Source organism: Podarcis tiliguerta (assembly GCF_965153285.1).
Source record: "Podarcis tiliguerta genome assembly, chromosome: 9".
Taxonomy (NCBI): Eukaryota; Metazoa; Chordata; class Lepidosauria; order Squamata; family Lacertidae; genus Podarcis; species Podarcis tiliguerta.
The window spans coordinates 55,332,974-55,346,425 of NC_139542.1; the positions used below are offsets into that span (position 1 = coordinate 55,332,974).

General features: G+C 45.9%; 1 protein-coding gene across 3 annotated transcripts in view; it reads right to left on the reverse strand.

Moving 5' to 3' along the window:
• MTMR7 (myotubularin related protein 7) overlaps positions 1-13,452 on the reverse strand; it is a 40,934-nt gene that overhangs the window by 4,106 nt on the left and 23,376 nt on the right. For all 3 annotated transcript variants that reach the window (XM_083458232.1, XM_083458231.1, XM_083458233.1), the window contains exons 7-13: positions 13,072-13,204; positions 9,332-9,441; positions 7,855-7,980; positions 7,313-7,362; positions 6,593-6,793; positions 3,672-3,803; positions 827-953 (exon numbers count right to left, since the gene is read on the reverse strand). In XM_083458232.1, coding sequence (XP_083314358.1) covers positions 827-953; positions 3,672-3,803; positions 6,593-6,793; positions 7,313-7,362; positions 7,855-7,980; positions 9,332-9,441; positions 13,072-13,204 — 879 coding nt within the window. The remainder of the gene's footprint in view (positions 1-826; positions 954-3,671; positions 3,804-6,592; positions 6,794-7,312; positions 7,363-7,854; positions 7,981-9,331; positions 9,442-13,071; positions 13,205-13,452) is intronic.

The following is a 13,452-nucleotide window of genomic DNA, read 5'->3' on the forward strand; positions in this document are numbered from 1 at the left end:
TCCCCATCTGGGACCACCAGCTGCATGCAACGCACACATGTTGAACTGGATCAAAGCTAGCCCACCACACTGACTTCAAGAAGCATAGTGAAATGTAGTGGTTATAGAGTGTTGACTAGGACCTGGGAGTTCAGGTTCAATGCCCTATTCAACTCTGAAAGCTCCTTCACTGGACGAGTCCCAGTTTCTAAACCTAACCTCCCTCACAGGGTGGCTACAAGAATAAAACAGGGAGAAGGAGAACCACATAGACCACCTTTGTTCCTTGGAGGAAAGGGGATTGTTGGCATCAGTCAAGAGAGAGAGAGACAATGGCATGTGCCGCAGGGGATGAAGTAAACCACTGTGTTGGCTGCACCAAAGTGCAAGCCTGGGCAATGTGGATGGAGGTCCTGGGCTGCCCAGATGACAAGAAACCACTCTGGACCTTGCTGATGATATCCCACAAGGCAGCAGAGGTTTAAGATCAGAGTTTTCCTTCTCTTCAATGGGTTGACGAGTCCCATCTGCCCCCTCTATAGCACATGCAGAAACCACCTTATTGGCCTTGGACCCACTATTGGTTTCGTCCTCCAGAGCCTGTCTTCACATGCAGAGGAAGTCCCTATCTCATGGTTTGAGGCCCATCAGCTACCCTTACCTGGTTTAGCCAACCAGTCGCATGCTAACAGCTTATAGGAGCTACAGATGGGAGCTGAGAGCAGGATGGAGACCAAAGGTGGACAAACTACCCCAGAAGGAGCATAACATGTCCCCCACCAGAGGGACTACCCCTGCCCTAACACCCCAAAGGTGGAATAGAAATGTAATAAATAAATAAAGATACCTCTTCCAAGACCAGTAGCTCTTCCTCCAACTGTTGTGTTTCTTCCTTCACTGCCAATAAGTACTCAGTAACCGACTGCCGAGGATGCAGCCCTTTTTCAAAGCGGTTGTACATTCCACTCCAGAATCTGGAAAACGAAAGAATGAAGTTGCAGGACTCACAAGGAAATCCAGTACATGCCTATTCAGGAGTATGTCCCACAGAGTTCAATGGAGGTAACTTCTACCTAAATGAGTACAATATCGCTTTTAAGGCCCAGCGCAGACCTCTATGCCAGCGGTCGGCAACCTGTGGCCCATGAAGACTTTTACTGGCCCACGAGCTGCCCTGAACTGAGCTGCCCACTCAGCGAGTCCCCCACACTCTGCGCTAAACCAGCGCCGCGTGGGAACTCACCGAGCGGCACCAGAAATCACGTCTGCACATGTGCAGATACCGGAAATCGCGTCTGCACATGTCCAGACACTGAAAATCGCTTCTGCGCAGACACGATTTCTGGCGTCGCGCTGCACCAGTCTGACCCACGGACGATCTCCGTGGGAGTGATCCGGCCCATGGCTGGTAAACCTTGCCAACCCCTGCTCTGCGCTATACTAGACACAAGTTTAATAAGGGGGGGGGGAGTTCCTTAAATTTCAAGTTGGCATGTGAAAATCCTTGCCTGCCTTCTTCTATTCTAGGGGCTAATTTTAACATGGAAGTCTGCAAAGCCATGCAGCTCAAATATATATTCCTGGATTTCTGAGATGTTTCTGTTTGGGAAAGTGACACATTTCAGCATGAAGCAGCTGTCAAGCAATCAATATTTCACAAATTGCAGCAAGCACAAGATCCCTGAAACAATGAGCATGCTGCAATGGGAAGGAACACCTGATGTATAGGCAGATGTTTCTTCACATAACCCTTGAGATGCTGGTTGACAGCTGGTGACAGTTCCCTGGTTAGCCTGAAAACAGTAGTCTCAGAGAAGGTGGGGTACACCGTAAAGACATGTTGTGGACTACTTGAGTTAGACTTATCTGCCCTGTTGTCCAGTTCCTCCGGTTACATGCAACCAAAGGTCGGTTGCGTGCGCATATAAGCAGATCAGTGCAGGGTTAAGTAACAGTCAGAGGTGGATTCAGAATAGAGCTGTTTAGGAAGGGCTTGTGAAGCTATTTTAAGAGGCTCTGTAATGCTGTAAGTTCTAATGATAGCGCTAAGTGGATTCCCGTCAACACAAACACCCCTTTCCCAAATCTAAGGTAGTTCAGTTTAATTCTCAAGAGGCAATGTTAGCTTCAGATCAACTTTTAAAAAACAATTTCCTCAGGGAACAAAGCAATCAGAACAATAAAACAGCACACTCCGTAAAGGAAACCAATGAGAGATCTTGATTTTTACCATTTGCATTTGTACATAACAGATTTTCAGCTTTTGAACTGTAGCAATAATAAACATTATTTGTAAATTTCAATAAATATAATTTTAAGGACTGGATGTGCTCATTTCAGCGTCAGCGATCCTCACAGCACATCAGGGTTAAGACTGCAGCCCCATTAGGCATTTGGTATCCATAGCTACCAAACGTGTGAAGGGACCAGAGAGTACATGTGGGGCTAGCCCCCCTCCCACTGACTCTGCCATACATGCCAGCCCCACCTGCTGAATGAAATGCATCAGTTTGAAGGGCACTGCTTCTGGGCATGTCAGTTTCCAACATGAGGACAGGACCTCTGATGAACCAAGCTTTCCCATCCCTGTGGAGGAAATCCCATGTGCTGAGGAGGGCCCCTCGTCAGACTGCTGTGCCCACCACATGCAGTAACAAGTCTTGTGTCTTTCAGCTTCATGTGGTTGGTGTTCATGAGTACCAAATGCCTCAGCAGGGCCCATCTATGCTGCAGAAGGCCTTCTTGGTAGTTGCGCCTGCCCTATGGAGCACTCTCCCATCAGATATCAAAGAGATAAAAAATCATATGACTTTTGCCAGCTCTGAAGGCAGCCCTGTTTCAGGAAGCTTTTAATGTTTGATGTTTCGGTGCGTTACTTTATACTTTATTGGAAGCTGCCCAGAGCGGCTGGGGCAACCAGGTCAGGCAGGGTACAAGAAATATGTTGTTGTTGTTGTTGTTATTTCACAGGATCACAGAAAATATATATAAACTCTAGCTTTGGGAGTGGGGGGGAGGCTAGAAAAACCAACTTGAAAATGAGCAAGAAATCTAGGAATATATGTAAGTGGCCATTTGGGAAGGAAGTCCTACACAGGCACATTTGACTTTCAAAGTGAGAACTTCAATTATTATTATTAATTTGTTTGTTTGTTTGTTTGTGCCCCGGCTATCTGACTGGGCTGGACCAGCCACTCTGGGCAGCTTCCAGCATGTATAAAAACACAGTAAAACATTAAACCTTAAAAAGCTTCCGTATACAGGGTTGTGTATACAGGCAAGAGAGAGAGAAAGAGAGAAGATGATGATGATATATATATATTCAATATAACTTATTGAATATATATATTTGCTGAAAGATGTTAGAAATCAAACCACAGGACATATGCCACATAAACAAGATGCATGCCTATAGCCTTGCTACCAAGCCCAACATTGGGAACAGGTGCTTTTAGAACAGATATCCTAATACAAATTTGTTTCAGGACTGGGCATTGACATTATTTCTGGGAATAATCCAGCGTTACAAGTGAAGCGTCTATTTAGCAAAAAACTCCACATGGCTTTATGTCTCCTAAACAGAACATTATCACATTATTCATACACTGGAATGAAACCTGGGCAACAAACAGCAGCATTTTGTCCTAATGTTTTCCGTTAAGAGAACATCCACTGGCAAGATTGTCACTTACTTGTAGATAATATGGCAAAGTGCGGACTGTGGGTGCAGGGTCCGGTTATAGTCTTCCCTGTACAGCGGATTCACATAATCTGCCCGATTCTTCCACAAGTGTGCCCAAAGTGAGTAAGTCCGCTCTTGAATCCTGTAAGTTGATTTGAGAGACAAGTCCCATCAGTGGCGTAGCGTGGGTTGTCAGCACCCGGGGCAAGGCAAGTAATTTGCGCCCCCCACCCCCCGCTGCACTGTCCCTCCCCCAGATAGTCCCTCGCTCTCTCTCCGCACCGCACTGCACCGCATGCCTGGCACCCTCCCTTCCACAGTGGGCGGCGACCCGGCGGCTCGGATCGGATTCGCACAGCCAGCACTGCAGTGAGAGAGAGTGAGTGAGCCAGATAGGGGCAGAGAGCTGCGAGTGCGAGCGCCGCCCCCCCCCCCCCGATGTTGCGCCCGGTGCGGCCAGCCCCCCTGCACCCCCCACGCTACACCACTGAGTCCCATGAATACAAGCCCAAGCCAAAATACGCTGGTGGAAGTAGGTTAAGAGAGCAGGTGTTTAGTTAAGAAGGCTAGAATTCAAATGCTCTGGACTGGGTACTCTTTGATTCAAGCTCCCCTATTCCGAATGGAGGGGGATTAGAGGAGGGGTGGAGAACCTCAATCCGTGGGGCCAAAAGTGGCCCACTAAGCCTCACTTCCCAGCCCTTTGAACCCTCTCCAAAGCACATCCCTTTCCTAGGCTGCAGTCTTCACTGGCCCTCAAGTGCTTCTGTCTGGCTTGAATGTGTCCTTGGCCTATGATTGTGCTTCTTGCTTACTTGAGTGGAAAGGGTGGGGCAGGGGGGACGCATGCGCACATGTTTTTCACACAGAAGCTGCTACCTTTTGCACGGCTGACATGCAGCCTACCGCACCAAGTTGCACCTGTTGTTCAGCCCACTTTTTGTCCTGGGCCTGCTCACTACTTGAATACAGAGTAAGCTTTCCTACACATCAAGGCACTGTCAGGCAAGGAATGTCCACAGTTAGGAATTTACTCAAGTGTTTCCCAAATATGGGTCAACAGCTGCTTTTGGACTACAATTCCCATCATCCCTGATCACCGGTCCTGCTAGCTAGGGTTGGTGGGATTTGTAGTCCAAAAACAACTGGACACCCAAGTTTGGGAAACAATGATGTTGCCAAAAGTGCACTTACAAGTTAGGAAAAGGCGGGGCCATCAGTCCTACGTCTCTCAGCTACACCTAGGTGTGTACCCAATGAGGCACTTGCCGCAATGGAGAGGCCCCTCCCTTGAACCTGGCTTACGTATCTGTCATGGGACTGCCAGAGAATGCCATTGAGGAGCGGGAACAAACAGAGGGAGAGAGACAGGATAGACAGACAGGATAGATGGGGAAGAGGGGGAGAGCCAGGAGGCGGAAAGGCTCTCCGATGCTGGAGCAGAGCCCCAGCGCCGCACAGGAAGTTCAGGCACAGACAGTGAGGCTGTGCCTGTTCTGTCTGCCCAGGAGAGGAGAGAGTTAAAGAAGAGGGGGGAGAGACGTCACATGAAACTTCCCCGCCTTTTCTGTTGGAGGAGAAGCAGGCGAAGGCCACTCCCTGAATCTGAACCGGATGATTCAGATGCATGATTGTAATGTGCTGCTTGAACACATGTAAAATAAAGGTAAAGGGACCCCTGACGATTAGGTCCAGTCATGGCCAACTCTGGGGTTGCAGCGGTCATCTCGCTTTACTGGCCGAGGGAGCCGGCGTACAGCTTCCGGGTCATGTGGCCAGCATGACTAAGCTGCTTCTGGCGAACCAGAGCAGCGCACGGAAACACCGTTTACCTTCCCGCCGGAGCGGTACCTATTTATCTACTTGCACTTTGACGTGCTTTCGAACTGCTAGGTTGGCAGGAGCAGGGACCGAGCAACGGGAGCTCACCCCATTGCAGGGATTCAAACCACCGACCTTCTGATCGGCAAGTCCTAGGCTCTGTGGTTTACCCCACACTGTAAATATCTCTGAGTGAGCAGAGGTGCTTATTGCGAAGAGCATACACAAGCCATCACAGTATCTCCCCTATCCGAGCTGCACACAAGCAGGTGAAGACTCTGCCTGTGTGTAACCTTCTGCTCCTCCCTCTTCAATCCTCTTCTGGTCCTGGGAATCAGTGGAGCAGGACTGAAGGGGGCAGGAGGAGTGGGTGTTGAAGCCCTTGACTCTACACCAGCCTGACCTCTCTCTTCCTCCACTGCACCTGGTCTTCACTCTCCAAACCTGCAGCTTCTCCTGCCTCTGACTCTTGCCTCCTGGCTGTTACAGGTTCCTTTCTTCCACATCAGTCTCCAACCCCCTTCTGCCAGTGCCCACTCGTCAGTGTCCGGCCAGTCCCTGACCCAGGGGAATGAAGCCCTTGAATTGAAAAATGTTGCTCACCCCTAGGCTAGATGGTACATTCAACTCCAAATCAAAGCCAATGAATAAAAGTGATATAGCAGGGGTGGGAAAACTGTGTCCCTTCCATTCCTATTAGCCAGGCTGCCAGGGGTGGATGGGAGCAGGACTCCAACATCACTGGAGGTAAGCCACAGCAGTCCAACAGGCCTAGGGTTGTAGCAAGCTTGGGACGTTTGAAGTCCAAGTCATGGCAAAATACAGGTCCTTTCTGTTCTCAAAAAAGGCATGTTATCAGACTTCCATCTGGAACTCCTTGACCACTGGCTGTGCTGACTGGGGCTGATAGGAGATGTAGTCCAAAAGATAATGGAGTTGACTAGGCTGGGAAACCTGATATAACTTGTAGAACTAGGAAGCGGAGGGCAAAAGATTTTCATGGCCAAGTCTGCACTTTCCAGTACTCTGTTCATCTAAATGAAATACAGCTCTCAAGGAGTGAATGGCCTATTGTGCATATGTATTATTTAAGTGACAAGCATGCCTTACTTCAGCTCTCGCCTTTCCTTCTGACAGTTGCACAGGAAGTTCCCAAACTGGCACGAACAGATGTGATGCTGTATGTGGATTAGGAACCTTTCGTTGAATTCAAAGGCACAAGGAAATTGTTCCATAAGCTGCCAAACACACTCAATGAACTGATCAATAACTGGTGAGATCTCCTTTGGGTCTCCATCTAAATTGCCATACCTAAAACAATCCCAAAATGAAAAGTTAATTCATAGCAAATGATCCTTTTAAATGAATGACACCCTGCACCATTGCAAGCCCAGTCCTAAACTTCAATTTAAATAATTTGTTAAAAGAAAAAGATTACTTTGGTGCCATTCCTAGCACTTCAGAACCAAGTCTGAAGTTTGCCTTGGCTGAGGCATGAGAGTCAGCCCAAGCCTGAATAGCTAACGTCTCAATTTATTTGCATACAATCAGAAAAGAGTTTGCCCACATAGTCATACACAAGGCTGTGCCCTGGTTATCTTGAATTACTACTACAACACCATAGTTTGAAACATTGAACAACCACTGCTGTCCCTCAGTCAAAGATTTTCTGCCTCATACAACATAACAGTTATGGAAGATTTAGCTCATAGCTCAAAGGCACAGCTATAGGCATTATTTAGAAAGTGTTGTTCATTTGATACCCAATGGTAGCATCACATTTCATTTGCTGTAGCCTCATGAAATCTACACACAGCAAACCACACTTACCTGTGATTAAATTTATGGCCAAATGAAACCCAGTCTTTGTCAATTAATACCTAGAATGAGAGAGGTATGTATAAGTAGCATGCAAAGAAGCTCACATGCATTTTTAAGAAAGCAGAAAAGTATCTTCACTGTCGGTCTAAGACAGGGATGGGGTACCTGTTTTCAGACTCCAACTATCATCAGCCCCAGCCAGCATGACCAGTGGCTAAGGATGATGGGAGTTGTAGTTCCAATGGGGAAAGTAGAAAAGAGGTGAGACCCGTGCTTTTTAGGCAAGAGTCAAGTGGAAGTGTGGATGAGCTTTCAGCTTAGACAATCCTGAGTGAATGGCCAAATGGTTGACTCAGCATAAGGGAGCTTTCATTGCTCCTATGCTACACTTGCTCTCACAGAAGCGCATAGAACCAAACCACTAGATAATTAAAAGTAGCTTTAAAATACTTTTAGTGTTAAGGAAACCTCTGCTATACTAAGCTAAGTAACTACAGAGCACACAGCTTGTTACAAGTCCCAGTTTTTTCTGCAAAAGCAAGCATGCTTACCATAAACCCTTTCATAGTTCTGTAATAAGGATCTAGAAGAAGGCTTGCTACAGAGCAAACCTGAGCTGTCCGGTCCCATCCGTCAGAACAGTGAACAAGAACGCTCACTCCTTCTTCAGCAACAGCCTAAAATACAGAGGAACATTGAAGAGATATATAGCCAATAAAATGCAGAGCAGTAACATTTCCATCATTTGTGTGAAGTACATCAAACTGGTGCAGCCAACACAAAGAATGACTTGCTTGGATTTGCAAAGTTTCCAGCTACAGTTTCCCAGCATCTCTAGGTATTGCCTGGAAAGACCCTTGTCTGAAACATGTGCCTGTACAGCATAGACCAGGGGTGCAGACCAGCAGAGACCAGAGGTGGGGAATCTGTGACCTTCCATACGTTGTTGGACTCCAACTCCCACGAGTCTTTGTTGGCATGTCCACTGATCAGAGATAATGAAAGTTGTAGTCTAGCAGAATTTGGAGGGGCAGGAGTTTCCCATCCCTGGTGTAAGCAAAACTTAGCTAGATGGACCAGTCATCTGACTCCATCTCAGGCAGCTTCTTATGTTCCAGTGTTACCAAACAAAGAACTCTACAAGTCAACATAATGCACTGGGCAGATCTTGGCAGACGGTGGACAGCAATTATATATCTTGTCATATTTTGCTTCTGTCAGCTTTAGGGGTCACGCCCCGCTTGTCAAAATTTTCAAATCAGCTTATTGATCCTGTGTCATGGGTTGACATGCTGTCCACAAAGGCTTTCACTGGTGCCTTTGGGCAGGTGTCCCAGACTAGAAGATTTCATTTTTTAAAAAAAAAGGTCTCTAGCTCGTCTAGAAAGAAAGTTATGGAACAAAATGTGCAGGTACCTTCTAAGCAATTTCTGTGAAATGAGAGTGAGGGTGGTATGGCTACCTTACATATTTATTCTAGTACTGAAAAATGCTCCCTGTTGATATTAAACAGCAAGAGCATCAGTGTGTCTGTCAATATAGTGTGATCTCCGCAATCAGGACCAGCAGGACATAGCTGACTTCCCATGGAAAGCATAAAGTTGTTGCAGGCAACCATCTCTCTTAATTTTGTGTTGTACCACATTGCTCGTGGAAGCCATTCTGGGACTGATGCCTCCAGAACGCTCTCAAAAGGTGAGATATGGCCACCGGTCCAAAAAGGTTGGCAACCCCTGCTCTATGTTTCCTGGTTGTTGGGAATGTGGTGTCAACAGCCACAGGTACACAGGACAGGTAATGGTAACTTGGGCAGGACAGAGTGGGCTACAGGGGCCCATGACACAATTTGTTTCAGTAACATGGTACATGTTTGTTACAGAGCGACACCGTCTACTTCCCTAGCCTCATTTGGGCCACATACATTTCTTATATAATAAATCCCTGAAGGCAGCAGCAAGTCAACAGCATAAAATCAGGTCTTCTGAATCAGCATTATCCCAATTTCTTTCTAAAAAGTACATACTGCACCTTAGCAATAAAGATGCCAGCATCCATGATGGCTTTGATATGCTTTAGCCAGCCTGAGTTCTCTAAACCCCAGAGGAAGTCACTCATCGAAGGAGATCTCAGCTCGCAAACTGCAAAATACACCAGCTTCAGTAAAGAACTCTGTTTATAGCCAGTTTTACATTATTGTCATTATTATTAATGTTTTTAAATTTGTATGCCGCCCTTCATCCGCAGATCCCACGGTGGTTCGCAACATAAAATTGCAACATAAAAACCTCAAAATACATAAAATCCTAGAGCTGTAGAGTTGGAAGGGACCACAAGGGTTATCTAGTCCCATCCCTGCAATGCACAAATCTGTTGCCCAATGTAGGACTCAAACCCACAACCCTGAGATTGAGTCTCATGCTGTAACGACTGAGATATTGGAGAGGACATAGTAAAAGTAAGAACATTGTCTTTTCCAATACATAGCACATGAAAAAGGGGAATTCAAAAATGGACTGGGAGCTGGTTCCCACATGCATAATCGTAGCTTTTAGCACAATTATATACAGGTATACCCAAAATAAATTTAACAGGGGTATACTGCCACATAAAGGAGCACAGCCTTCAGGGTCACAAGGATGACTTGGGAAAGGTGTGGATACACCTTTTTGTTGCCAGGACTGCCTAAATAGGTTTTCATCTTTCTTCAAATGCACACACTATAGAGTAATACAGAATCAATCTGCAATGAGCTTTTATTTTTGGAATGAAACCAGTTTCTCCGGAAGTGCTTTGTAGGGGCAGAAAATATGCAATAGATCTAGACTGTGTGAGGACTAATAATAAAAACAAACCCAAGGACTCAGTCTCCTTTGATTATGAAATACTGTAAGAGGTCATGTGTAGACAATCTCACAAAGCTGCAGAATGCTTGCTTACACATCTAGGGACAAATTTGTTATGTGTATAACAAAGCCCAAATTTTATTTAAATGAAAAGCAGTGAAGGGAGGCAACGTAGGGGAGGGTTGCTTTTTACCCACCATGGGTGGTATTCAACCAAGCAGACAAACTGCAAATTGACCCTCATAGATAAAGTTTAAAAAAACAACAACGAAGGGGAAGCATTTTAACTTGCATTGATCAGATTTAATTTTTAGAAGCTGGGACCCAAATAGAAAGCCATTGTAATAAGTAGCATCATACATGTCATAAGCTAGAAGCTAGAGACCCTGGGACGCGGGTGGCACTGTGGGTTAAACCACAGAGCCTAGGGCTTGCCAATCAGAAGGTCGGCGGTTCGAATCCCCACAACGGGGTGAGCTCCCATTGCTTGGTCCCTGCTCCTGCCAACCTAGCAGTTCAAAAACATGAAGTGCAAGTAGATAACTAGGTACCGCTCCAGTGGGAAGGTAAACAGTGTTTCCGTGCGTTGCTCTGATTCGCCAGAAGCGGCTTAGTCATGTTGGCCACATGACCCGGAAGCTGTATGCCGGCTCCCACGGCCAGTAAAGTGAGATGAGCGCCGCAACCCCAGAGTCGTCCACAACTGGACCTAACAGTCAGGGGTTCTGTTACCTTTAGAGACCCTAAAGCAATTCAACTAAAGCCAAGGAGAATGCCAGGAGAATGGTAGCTTGAAGGATTGAAGAGACGATAACCAAGTTGCAGAGCACCCAAGTTTAAGCCAGATCTGTCCCATAGTATTAAGCTCCCAAATTTTATCCCAGCTATGTGCAGCTAAAGGATCAGGAGTGATGTCGTTTGATGTGAAAGGGCCCAAGGTCCTGAAGAGCCACACCTGGTTGGAATAGGCCAAGAGTAGCCCATGTGGCCCTCTGAAGATTCTGTTGGACTCCAACTCCATCATTCCTGACCATTACCTATGTTGGCTGAGGGTTGGAGTCCAACAACATCATGTTGGCTATTCCTACAGTAGAAAATCATGGCCAAATAAGCAAATATTCTGCAGGTACCTGTAAATTTGATGCTTGGACACATATGCCCTTACTTAACCCAGAGTCCTTTCAGCTAACCTTTCATCCAGTGATCTATCACATAAGGCCATTTTCAAAAATGGCATCTCACAGAACTCCTGATGGCCCACTGCTGACAGCAAGAAACCTGTCCAATGATTTATGTATCCATGCAGATGGGAGCACAAGCAATTAGCGGCTGGATTCAAACCGAGATGGCTGCCTCTTGTTTGCAAAGTGCAGGATAAAGTCAAAATAGAGCCTTCCTCCCATATCAGAATCAATATTTGCTCTCCACTTTACTGAGCAAAGTCCATAAAGTCCTAAATTATAGGCCTGCAACCATATAGACATCAAGAGAACTCCCGCTGATGTGGAGTTCAACTGTGAGGAATTAAATAACTAAGCAAAAGCTCCATTAGATTGCATTGGCACCTTCATATCCGCACCAAAAAGCATTAATCTATAAAAAGGGTCTGCAAAGAGGAGAATCTGGGACAGATCTGGCCCTAAGCACAGGAGACAACCCTCAGTGGGTGGGTGTGTTTGCGTGTGACTCAAATATCTGGCAAGCTCAGCAACTCACAAGATGACCTTATTTCTCTTTCCAACAGGGAAAGCTGGTGGCTGGTGAGGAATGCAACCCTGTTAACTATGAATACTAGAGAAAGAGGTAATGACTGGTCCGATTTTTTAATTTACTTAATTAGGAAGCATGACAGAACCGAGGTGACTCAGCCAGTAGAGTATGAGACCCTTAATCTTAGGATCGTGGGTTCGAAACCCACATTGGGCAAAAGGTTCCTGCATTGCAGGGGGTTGGACTAGATGACCCTCGTGGTCTCTTCCAACTCTACAAGTCTACAGTTCTCATATTTGTATCCTGCCCTTACTCCAAAAGGCTGAGAATAGCATATGTGGATTAATCTCATTTCACCCTCACAATAAGCCTGTGGGATAGGTGAGCCTGAGAAATATGTCACATTGCTTCCCCCAAAGAATTTTGGGAACTGTAGTCTATTAGAGGTGCAGGAGCTGTAACTCTGTGATTTCCATGATTCTTCGGGGGGAAGCCATGTGCTTTAAATGTACGGTTTTGGTGTGCAACAGAGTGACTTGTTTAATGGAAATTCCCACACCCAAATTTTAGTATTCTGCAAACATCAGCTCTCTTCACACTACCCTTTCTGATATCGTATAAAGCACAAGTATGCACAGCTCATTTCATTCAGGTATGCACCCAGGAAATTTTGTCGTTTTGGAGCAGAGGGCAGACGTGCTCAGGTACAGCAGAAGTCCCCAACCACTTTGGGCCCAGGAGCACATTTTGAAATCTACAGAACTGTCACGGGCATTACAAAATTCCTGCTTCACAGAAGAAAAACTGGTGATGCTCTCCACACACACACAAAAAAAACCTTCAAGCAAATAAACAAAAAGGAAGGCAACACCCTCCAATAAAAATAGGCTTCCTCCAAATAATAAATAATAATAATAATAATAATAATAATAATAATAATAATAATAATAATAATGTAAAAGGGCAGTGGCAGGGGCCGTCAGCAGATGCCAAGGGGGCTCTCTGCGGGTATCACTGTCTACCGGGACCACACTGGGGACAGGGCAAAGTCCACATTTTCAATATTTGTTGCTGAAACACAGAAGTACACACAGCAGATGACTGATCATTTTTAACCCTCTCCCCTCAGGATCTCGCTGCACCGAAAAGCACGTGTGAAAGATGGGAGAGGGCACAAGGCAAAAGCATAGATGAGGAAACACCCACAAAGTTTACCTTCCAACATTTTTTGGAGACTGCTTCTCATGACATGGATGTTCTCAATACCTATGAACTGAAACTTGATGTTGGAGTAGTTGTCTTCATTCTCATATCCTTTCCCAGCTGCTCTGTTTGCCATTGCATTGAGCTGCAGAGGGGGAGTAAGAGAAGAAAAGAAAAAAACATTGAGCTACAGAGGAAATGGTCTCATTCTGCTATATGACAAAGGAACAGCATGCAGTATATACAAAAGCAAAAACACTTACAGGAGTATTTCACTCCACTGCATATCTACGTAATTACAAAAGACCACCTTTTAAACCTATTTGCACAGGGGGGAGGAGGGATCAGAGTAAAATTGGAGCTTTCTTTGACGTTTGAGCTGCGAAAACTAAG